This window comes from Rhagoletis zephyria, unplaced genomic scaffold (genome assembly GCF_001687245.7).
Source record: "Rhagoletis zephyria isolate East Lansing unplaced genomic scaffold, Rhagoletis_zephyria_1.1 Rzeph_scaffold_01164, whole genome shotgun sequence".
Lineage (NCBI taxonomy): Eukaryota > Metazoa > Arthropoda > Insecta > Diptera > Tephritidae > Rhagoletis > Rhagoletis zephyria.
The window spans coordinates 14,688-26,492 of record NW_016158248.1 but is presented as its reverse complement, the minus strand read 5'-3'; the positions used below and the strand labels follow the sequence as shown (position 1 = coordinate 26,492).

General features: G+C 37.6%; 1 protein-coding gene across 1 annotated transcript; it reads left to right on the top strand.

Moving 5' to 3' along the window:
• The first annotated feature begins 4,169 nt into the window (after positions 1-4,169).
• rib (BTB/POZ domain-containing protein ribbon) lies at positions 4,170-6,779 on the top strand. The gene is made up of 2 exons (XM_017616187.1): positions 4,170-5,321; positions 5,454-6,779. The coding sequence occupies exons 1-2, from the start codon at positions 4,170-4,172 to the stop codon at positions 6,777-6,779; spliced, it is 2,478 nt and encodes an 825-aa protein (XP_017471676.1).
• The last annotated feature ends 5,026 nt before the right edge of the window (positions 6,780-11,805 follow it).

Genomic DNA, 11,805 nt, shown 5'->3' with positions numbered 1-11,805 from the left:
TTCATTGACTGACTTCAACTTCGCTGCAAATTGAACAAAGCAAAACCTGATTTTTATGCGAGACAAATTTCCACATAAAGTAACGGTAGAAAAAGAATTTTTGGATATTCATTCTATTTTTCAGCTGACTACGATGCAGCATTCTACTTTGCATTCTCCGAAATGAAGCAAAGAAGCGAAATAAAAAAAAATATTTTAGAACATTCTACTACATTCCCTGAAATGAAGCAAAGAAGCGAAACAAATAAAATATTGGAGGACATTCTACTTTGCATTTCCGGAAATGAAGCAAAGAAACGAATTAAAAAAGAAATATTATAGGACATTCTGCTTTGCATTCCCCGAAATCAAACAAAGAAGCGAAATAAATAAAATATTGTTGGACATTCTACTTTGCATTACCGGCAATGCCTAAAAGAAGCGAAAAAATTCGAAGGCATTATAACGCTATGCCTTCTAGAACACGTTACCACTAAAAGCGATTACCGATTTTTTGCTGGGATGGCATAGGATGTGTTCTAGGGTCTCCCTTGTTCCCGTCCCCATGCATTTACTGCAAACTTCACTGACAGCAATCCCCATTTTGCTTGCGTGCGCTGCCAACATGTTATGTCCTGTTGGGACACCTATCACAGTTGGCTTTCTATTGGCGTTCGTTTTAAGGCCATACGGGTTCACTACTACATACATATGCATAATACGTGAAGGGATTTTTTGTCCAGGTCATCAGATCTGCACCGTCCATTCGATTTTAAAAAATGAGGGGTCAAATAAGGTTTTACTTTGTTACAGGAGCTCAAATGTGCCTAAAACCGTGATTTTTGTACTTTAAGGTTAGAATATCTCGAAAACCTGACGTGATTGGGCTATTCTGGGGTCAGATTCGAATTCAGCACGTCAAAGACGTTCGGAAAAGTATAGCCCGATTCTTGGTTAGAAAATGTTATGAAATGTTGTCTGCCTGTGTAATATGAGGTGTATTACCATATGGGTGTCAGGCGAAAGAGGTTAAGGAAAATATTTTGAAGAGTGGTGCCACCTGTTTGAATTGAATTAAATTACATATACACTTGTTATTTGGGATATTAAAAATACATGTCAGAAAAGAAAGATTTAAGAAATATTTAGTTTGAACATTTATAATATATTCGGGGTGTTTAAAGAGGGTTACCACCGATTTAAAACGTTAAATTCAATGTATTTAATACGTTAATTGAATTATTAAAAGATAGAATCAGTCAAAATGGGTTTGAAAATCATTTATTTCTTAACTGATTTTAAGAGGGTTGCCATGTGTTTAACAAATCAAGTTGAATTTGACCCATCAGCTAATTGAAATATGTATCACAATGGCGGATGAAAGAGATTTAAGAATATTTTAGTTTGGCGTGCTCTGTTTCAAAAGTCGAATTTAATTATATGAAATATTAAAATAAGGTCGTCAAACGAAATAGTGCTAAGAAATCTTTAGTGTGAACATATAGAAATTTTTGGGGTATTTGAATAGGTTTGCCACCTGTTGAAAAAGTTAGGTTTAAATTATTTAATACGTTAAAATAATTATTAAAATATGGATATGCACCGAAATGGGTTTGAAAAGAATATATTTCTAAATTGTATCTAGGAGGGTTGCGACGTGCCAAAAAAATCCAATTCAATTTAATCCATCAGTTAATGGAAACATGCATCACAATGTCAGATGAAAGAGATTTAAAAAGATTTTATTTTAATAATACTTTTAAAATATTTGTTTTTGTTATTTAGTCAATTTTATTTTGGAAACAAAAAAATAATTTATGAAAATTGGTAGAAGTGATAGCTATTTCGGAGATTACCACATCTCCTCATCAGACTTCTTCACTGGGATTCGATCCGGAGATTACCACATCTCATCATCAGACAGTGGGATTCGATCCAACGACTCCAGCTGACTCAGCCAGTGGCCTACCAACTGCGCTAAGTTCGCCTCATAAAGTGTTATTTCTTCTTCAAAGCTCAATAAAATTGTTGAGAATACTTTTAAAAGTAAAAATATATATTAAAATATGAGTGTCAAACGAAGCAGTTTTAAGAATTTAAGTTTGAAAATATTCTATACTAGATTTGCCACCTATTTAAAAATTAATGTCTACCTAATTATGTAAATATATGTACTTATATAATACACGAATGCCTTTTTTTGAAAGTCGACAGATCGCAACCGTAATGTCGAATTTCAAAAATGAGAACTCAAATTAATAAACAATGCCTGTAGATATGGAATAAGATTTTATTTTTTGAAGTTAGAACGATCTTCTGAGGGGTTCAGGACGGATTTAGATAAAACATTTTGAAACTTTTTAGGAGCTTCAAAGTTAAATTCAATTTTGGCGTTTTGAAGCCATGCGGGTTCACTAGTTATTATTATTATTTGATTGGCAAAATTGTTCTGAAAATTACTAGGGCTATTCGCGATCCGGTGCAAATGGCCTAGCATCATTGCATTGCAAATTTGTATTGCAATTTATTTGCAATACACAAACAAAATACACGCATTTGCATTTGTCATGGCTTGACAAATTTGCAATACGGAAAATCCATAGCATAAAAATGCTATGCATTGCAACTCTGGTTGACATTTCTATCAGCTGATTAAAAAAGTTTTACCATGACAGTTTAATAAAGGTCGCTCGCAATCCAAGGCATATTTCTTCAATTGCATAAATTTGTCAGCTCTTATGCACCGAATCGCGAATAGCCCTACTGAATCTATCGAGTTGCAAAATAAATAACATAACACTTCAGTAATACACAAACAGTTATTTTATAGTAAATTTTTATATTCGAATATCCGGATATCTATACATTTTTCGGATATTCGAATATCTACACACTATTCTAATGTCGTGACATTTGAATTGTTTATTCATATATTTGAATATCCGGATTATCCGGATAGTCAAAATGTCCGTATAGAACTCCCAAGTATGTACATATATGTACCAGGGTTGTTGCGAATACTATTCCGAAATAAAATAACTTTCCGGATAATAAACAAACCGCTTATCCAAATTAAACAAGTTTGGTATCAAATTAAAGAGGACTTTAATATCTTTATAACTGAAATGTCTAAACGAGGAAAGCCACATATTTAAAAATATTTCAATAAAAAATTTGAATGAATTACCATAGAACAAACCTTGTGTCGGGTGTATGCATTTCTTTAGTATTAAATTATTAAAAAAATATAAATTAAGGTCATTCGTTATTTCTGTTTAATAGCTATTTCATTCTTCTTTCATATGATACCTAATTTGTTTAATTTGGACAGGCGGTTTGTTTATAATCCGGAAAGGACTTTAATTTCGGAATAATATTCGCAACAACCCTGATATGTACATACAAACATATTTGTGGATCAAGATGTAAATACACACATACATACAAATGTCTGTACTTATTAAATTTATTCCAAATGTACAAAAACATTGCGGTTCAAAAACCTGATATATGTACACACATACATACATATATTCATACTTATTTCGAGAATTTCGTTCACCAGATTAGTAAAAATTAAAATAGGTTTTTATGTAAGATAAACCTGAAAGGAACTTTGCAATTAACGCACTTGTTACAGTTTGTTTCCATTATGAAAATTTACGCCAACCTCGATTATATTCGCAATGATGTAGAAAACTTCAAATTTGAATAAAATTCAGTTCAGTTTTTGAAAAATATTCGCAATATCAACGTTTGAATAATTTTGATTATAAGCTAAATATTTATGTAAAACGGTCTAAATAATTTTTCCGTTGCTTCTCGCGTGTGTTCTTCACAGGTCCACTAATCGATTGCAAAGCTTTAAACTGGCTCTTAAAATTCGCAAAAATCTCACCTATACTTCATCCACACCCCCTTCGCCTTCACCATCTAACATCAAACCCGCTTTTGATTTCTCATCCAAAACTAATCCTGAAATCAAGCTTTCATCATTATCATCATCGCTCTTGCCGGCATCATTGCTGAGTTCCACATTTCAGAATTTCTTACCATACGCCATTGCAGGCATTGCGTCGGGACCGCAGAATTTTTTGCCGCCGCCCCTGCCACCCACTTCGACCAGCATCACCAGCACCGATTCCATCCCTCAGACAACCGCGGTCACAGCAGTTACAACACAAGCAACAATGGGTGGCCCCCACCCGCCCTTGCCGCCGACCATTGAGGGTCAAACCTATTGCCTGCGCTGGAATAATCACAAATCAAACCTAGTCGAGATTCTAGATGCCCTCATAAAAGTCGAGAGCTATGTTGACTGTACAATTGTCGTCGATGAACAAGTGCAATTCAAAGCACACAGAGTAGTTCTGGCCGCCAATTCGCCATATTTCCAGGCCATTCTACAGGATGTGCCCATGGATCACTGCAGCATTATTTTTCCGGGTGTTAAGGCATTCGAAATGCGCGCACTCCTCGATTACATGTACACTGGAGAAGTGAATGTAACACAGAGTCAAATACCCTCAATAATGCGTATTGCCGAAGAGTTGGAGGTGAAGGGTCTTTTCGACATGGCCGATCTTAAAGAAAAGTTCAACAGACTAAGTGAAGAACATGCGGAACGGTCTAGTCATGGTTATCCATATACGGCTGGCAGCGCGTCGGCCCTCACAGCGCCTTATGCCATCGCTGCTAGTTCATCCTCCGCACAGGGTATACCAACAGGCGTGCACAACGGTGCTAAGGATCATGGCATCGATTTGCCTTTACCAACCCAACATAATTCCTCATCCGTGATCTCAACATCTTCAAACATATCGCCATCCGCTGCAGCTTCTAGTACCTCATCCCCACCTTATACCAACTACAAGTCCCCATACTCTAATCTGTATACCAAGTCCCCTGGTCCCCCCAATTGTGGTGGATCGGCTAGCGCTGGTAGCGCAGGGCAAACTAATTCCGCAAATACTCCACAGACACCCACTCATTTACAATCACAGTCATCCAATGCAGAGCACGGCCAATGGCCCTTATCGCCATCAGCAGCAGTCAGTATGTTGGGCTCTGTCTACGATTCTGTTCCCGACAATCCTCTCAAACGTAAAAAGCTCTCATCGATGACGTCAATGCTAATGAATCGTGACACGCCAATTTTACGCAACGTCTTGGCTCAAGCCAATCCCGCCGACTCATCCCAGCCAATGGCATTCTCATTGCCAGGAGCCAGCAAAACGGACAAGTCAAATATCGATAAAAACTCTTCAAATACCGGAACAATGCCAGGGCCCAATAATAATCACGGACAACACTTTAACGGCGTCGACTATAGCGGTGATAAGGTCAGTATGCTCCATAAATCTCTTACTTTAATGTTGAGTGTACAGATAGTTTTACTACAGCTTTATGCAAATACCATGGGCAAATACATATATATGTAGGTAATATCTTTTTACTTTTGAATCACTTTTCAGAAATATCATGATGAACCACACTCACCTTATACCGACAGATCATTCGAAGACGATGGTTATGATGCAAAGGGCAGCTACAGTGGTGGCTTTAGTTCCAACGCGAATCAGAAACCAGAATGGAAACGCTATAAACAATACACGCGTAGCGACATCATGTCAGCTATTCAATGTGTGCGAGAAGGTATGAGTGCGCTTCAAGCTTCTCGTAAGTTCGGAGTTCCGTCGCGCACACTGTACGACAAAGTCAAAAAGTTAGGAATCACCACTGGACGACCGATGAATCGCACCATGAAACGTAGCCCTAGCAATGTAGACTCATCGGCTGCTTTCGCTTACCCGCACGGTTATGGCGCCGAACCATTGCTTTCATCGATACATGACGGGCACAACGACGAGCGCGAACCGAAAGATCACCATCGCTCTGAACACCATCATATTCCACCTCAGCTGCCGCATTCATTACTGGATCACGCATTATTACAGCAGGCACTGGAGAGTCGAGGTGGAGACATAGCCGGCCGAGGCGCACTGTTGCTAGCGGCGGCGGCGCATGCTGCTGCCAATCGTATCACAACCAGCCCTGGTCCCAATGGGCCAACTGCGGTGCGCTCTCCAAGTCCTCCTAATTACGGAAGAAAATACGGGCGTATGAGAGAGCAAGACTTTTCACTGGATCGTGAACGTGATCGTGAACGCGGCAGGGATCGTGATGGTGGTTCGGAAAACGAACGTCGTATGCTGGAAAGCGATATGGAACATGGGCGTGAACTATCAATGGAAAGCGCACGTGAAAGAGAGTATGAACGAGAGCATGAGAGAGATCAAGAATGTGAGAGGAAGCGTCTGCACGAATATGAACGTGCGCATGAGCGAGACCTAGAGCCCGAGCGCAAGCGTGAAAACCGACGACACTCCCATGAAGATGTGGAAAGTGCTGGCCACGTTGAAGATCTGTCTGTATCACGGAAGCGATGCCTTTCCCCACGACTTGACCCTACAGAGCGGCGCGCGCGTTCACCGTCGTACTCGCCACCACCGCCACCACCTCCAACACTTTCTGGATCAGCTATCCAGTCGGCAGTCGAATTCGGCACCGGAGTTATAAAACTCGCCACCGCAGCAGCAGTGGCACTAGCACCTGCCGCCACTAGCCCGGACGAGGACAGAAGTCGAAGCTCAAGCCGAAACAGTAACGGCTTAACGATCGCTGACAATGACATCATCGATGACTACAACAACGAATCAGCCTCCGCGCTAGAAGCAGCAACAACAATGACAACGATAAAGCGCGAAATCGTGAACATGGACGATGGTCGCACCGACTGATTAATGCTATCCATGGCGTGGCACTACGCAGCCGATACCTGTTATGAATCATTGTTTCTGACCCGTTGACTCTTTGCCATGCGTGCTATGCGGCGCTGGGTACTGTCTAAAAAAAACTGGGAGCTGACACAGCTTAATATAAGGTAGTTATGGTACAACTTAAGAATGATCTTGTGTATGTGAGTATGTAGAAATGTACAAGTATACGTAACTGCAATAGTGCAATAAGCGGATAGAGGCCTGAACTAAGAGAAGCTTTAAGTGAGTACACATATGTATAGCCAGACATATATGTACATACATGCATATGTATACATATGTATGTATGTTTGTATGTACATTAGTAAGTGGAGCATTCCTCTACGGCAGACGGTAAAAACTTAGNGCCTGAACTAAGAGAAGCTTTAAGTGAGTACACATATGTATAGCCAGACATATACATACNTGGTACAACTTAAGAATGATCTTGTGTATGTGAGTATGTAGAAATGTACAAGTATACGTAACTGCAATAGTGCAATAAGCGGATAGAGGCCTGAACTAAGAGAAGCTTTAAGTGAGTACACATATGTATAGCCAGACATATATGTACATACATACATATGTATACATATGTATGTATGTTTGTATGTACATTAGTAAGTGGAGCATTCCTCTACGGCAGACGGTAAAAACTTAGACAATGTAGACTTTTCGTTAACTCAGTGAATGTTTAAAATATTTTTTTTGTTATTGGTGTTATATTTCTGCGAGATTCGCACTAAATGTATAAAATATAAAAATCGATTTATTATAAAAAAACCTGAAGAGCATTAATTTGTATTTACAAAACTCTAATACATATGAACATGGTAAACACTTATGCTCAAACAAATGTACTAGATGCGATTTGCACTGTTTCGTTTAAAAAGGAAAGAGAGGGAGAGAGAGAGTTAATGAAAACAAACTAAAGTAACTGTTGTCAGAATCACCCTGTGCCTAAATGTAGACTTTTATATACATAAATAAAGAAAATACTACACATTAGATATTTAGCAATATTGAAGTAAATTTACAGTAAGTTTAACTAAAACCTACCTACAGGAGTGGAAGATGGACCTATCCCGGCAGCCAGTTCGAAAACGTCCTATCTCAGAAAAATTTTCAAGAACACCATACTTCGGAATTTGCGAGAAAAACGGCCTATCTTAGAACTTGGTTGAAGAACACCCTATCTCAATACATTGCACGTTTAATAATATAGAGATGTAATTCAAAAGTTTTTTTNAATTTACAATAAGTTTAACTAAAACCTACCTACAGGAGTGGAAGATGGACTTATCCCGGCAGCCAGTTCGAAAACGTCCTATCTCAGAAAAATTTTCAAGAACACCATACTTCGGAATTTGATTGAAAAACGGCCTAGAACTTGGTTGAAGAACACCCTATCTCAATACATTGCACGTTTAATAATATAGAGATGTAATTCAAAAGTTACGTTTTTGGAGATCTCAACATACAATTAATAAGCATGATAAGAAGAATATGCTCAGCCTAACAGATGACTAAACTTACCAAAAGTGCCGAAGATATGTGTCTTTCCATCTGTCTTTCGGTATACCAATTGTATGAATTTATCAAACTTTGATGGTGTTTTTCCACAAAATTAAATATTTTAAATAATTCTGTGTATTATTATACGTGCGACATTTTTAATGTTACTTTAGCTAAGATAAGGCCTTTTTGAACCGAATTCTGAGATAGAGCGTTCTTCAACCAAATTCTGAAGTAGGGCGTTCTTGAAAAGTTTTCTGAGATAGGGCGTTTTCGAACTGGCCGCCAAGATAGGTCGATCTTCCACTCAGGTGACGATATATACATATACATATGTATGTAAGCAACTCCATTTACGTCGTGACACTTTTATGTAAAACATAATGATTATTTGTTCACCTCACCAAGGCACTCAGATGTGCATGCATACTAACATAAAGATATGGATGTATAATTAAAAACATGACTATCCAACTTTGAGACCTAAAGAGAGGAAAGAACGCAAGACTGAAGAGATGAAAGCCCTTCATTGGAAAGCTCCCAGAAGCTCAACTAAATAGGTCAGTGGACTTAAATATTCGACACTCTTGCTCAATTGAAAGTTTGTCTATATTTGTGCCCCAGTGGTTGCATGAGTTTGAAGATTGATCTATTTGAAAATATAAAAAGTCTGAAATCGGCGTAATATTTGAGGGATTGCCATTCCGTTGAATTTGGAGGCTGTGCTGACGGTTTGCCAAAATTAATGATCCGACAATTCTTAAATTAAGCATACTTTTTTAAAATAAGCCGGATTAGGAATATAAAAGCTTTTCATTATTAACTTAAAGCATAAACAGACGGCAGCGTTGATCCGGATTAAGTCCGAGTTGATCCGGATCAACGCTGCCGTCTGTTTAAGCTTTTACAAAAATACTCTGCATCATTCTAGCACACCTACAGAATGCTGCCTTGCCCAGAAATAAGTGTGCAAAAAATATTATTTGAGTCATTTTATATTTACAGGTGTCCCGACAGGATTGAATAAAACTCTACATATTTTTAAGCGACTTTTAAAAAGCATTTTTGAGACTAATTTGAACCCGCTGAACGTGAATTTGGTATCCATTTATTTTTGCAAAGAACGTTTTTCGAAATCACTGCTAGAAATATCATTGAAAGGCCCCGAAAACAGTTTTCGCCTATATCTCGAAAACTATTTTTTGGAAAAATGAATGGCTATCAAATTCGTGTTCAGCAGGTTCAAATTAGTCTAAAAACACCTCTTAAAAAGTCACTTAAAATTCTGTTAATACGGTTTTGTACGTTTTTTTTTTTAACTTAATCCTGTTGGGCCACCTCTAAATAAGAAATTAGGCAAATAATATTTTGCACCCTTATTTGTAGGTATGCTAGAGCGATTTTGTAAAAAAACATAATTTCATTCCACCTTAATGTACATACATACATATGTACCCTGCAAGGAGTGACGTTAGATTATACCTAACTTTAGTCTGTTTACGCGAACACTAGTGCTAACTATTAACTATTTTGTTCGAAAAAAGCTAACTACTTTTGTGGGCCGATGGCTGCAAAAAAGCCAGACCTGGGGCCTATTGCATAGAGTGGCATTGGTAATTTTGTAACAACAGACTTATTACGTACTTTCCGTGGCAATTCGACAGCTTGGTGGGTGTTATGTTTCATAAAAACAATTGTCACCACCGCTTCAATTCCATGAGAAAATTCATTGAAAAAATTACAAATTGTCATTGTAGGGTTTTAAAATCGTCGTTGACAAAATTGTCGCCAGTCATATGAAATTTATATGTATGTGATTCATATGTAATAATTGCAAATGCATTATTTTAGTTTAAAGATATATTCAAATTATTGAAAAATAATGAAATGCACGCAATTACCATATAAATAATAATAATAATAATAGATTGGCGCTTACACATATGTTAGTATTTGGCCGAGCTTCTCTTCCGATTTGTGGCGTGCGCCTTGATATTGTCACACAAAGCGGAGGGACCTACAGTTTTACGTCGACTCCGAACGGCGATTGTATTTTTATGAGAAGCTGTTTTTCGTGGCAGAAATACACTCGGAGGTTTGCCATTGCCTGCCGAGGGGCGGCCGCTGTTAAGAAAAAACCGTTTTCTACATTTTTTTTAATTTTGCTTTGACCTGGGCTTGAACCCAGGTGCTGATGAGTGAAAGCGCGCACTGCTTACCACTACACCACAGCGGCCGACCATATAAATAAATTTACAAAATTATCGTGTGAAAACATTCTGATGGAGCTATTTAGTTTTGGCGCTATTGTCGCGACAATATTGGTCGAGTGACATTTGTCATCACCAGGGAACGGATTTTTAGGACCTAAAAACCTATAAAAAAGGCAAAATAAAATAACGAAATAGGCTGGAAAAGGCAAATTTAAATAGCGAAAAAGGCAAGAAAAGGCACTAGGTATTGCAAGAAAGGAAAAAAAAGGCAAAACAAAATAGCGAAAAAGGCAGGAAAAGGCAATAGGTATTGTAAAAAAAGCAAAATAAGGCACTAAAAAAAGAACAGAAAATATGAAGAACAATCAAACAATACATTTATTTTAGAAATGTTTATATTACATATAAAAAGAGAAAAACTATGAACTAGTTTCATTATATGAAAAATTTGTACTTTGAATCTTTGACTATTTTATCCTTTCGAGTTTCTAACTCATAAAACTTTAATCTGAATAGTTGTAGTAACATTGAACCACAAGATGCATTTTGAAGTTTTCTGGCAGCATTTTCATTCGATTTTCGCGAAGAAAAGCCTTGAATGTACTAAATGTGCGCTCGACGTAAGTTGGTACAAGTGGAGCCCAATTTAAATATAGAACGTTTGAAACGTTCATATTATCAGGAATATGGGCATTTTCCTCTCCCTTTACTATTTTATCCACACCCGTTATTGTCTCCAAGCCTAGGTTAGCTGAGAAAACGGCTTTGAATTTTTCCAACACCAATTTGGCAAGAGGTCCCTGCGCTTCAATAAGCCGCATGGGCATGTGTATATTTTTTAATCTTAAAAAAATATTGTAAATGCTATAATCACTTTTTTAAAGGTAGAAAAGGCAAAAAAAGGCAAATATCTTAAAAAAGGCAAAAAAAGGCAACATCAAATGTATATATATGGAATCAGAGAAAGCTAAATCGTGGACATTCTTAATCGAATATACTCTATCTCGTTAGCAGAAAAAAGGCAATTTCCATAAAATCCGTTCCCTGGTCATCACCATTATCGCCAATATTCCAGTACTGTCACTGTCGCTTTTCAAAAATTTTCACAGCTGCCTACAAGCGTACACTGCCGGAACAAAGTATTGGCACAGCAAATTTTTCACAATATATGCAACAACTTTTTTCTGATATTTTTCCGCCAATTTCGTATACAAATATGCTTCATTCAACAACAAAAACCATAAAAATAAAATTCTTAAACTCGCGAAAATTCAGCAAAT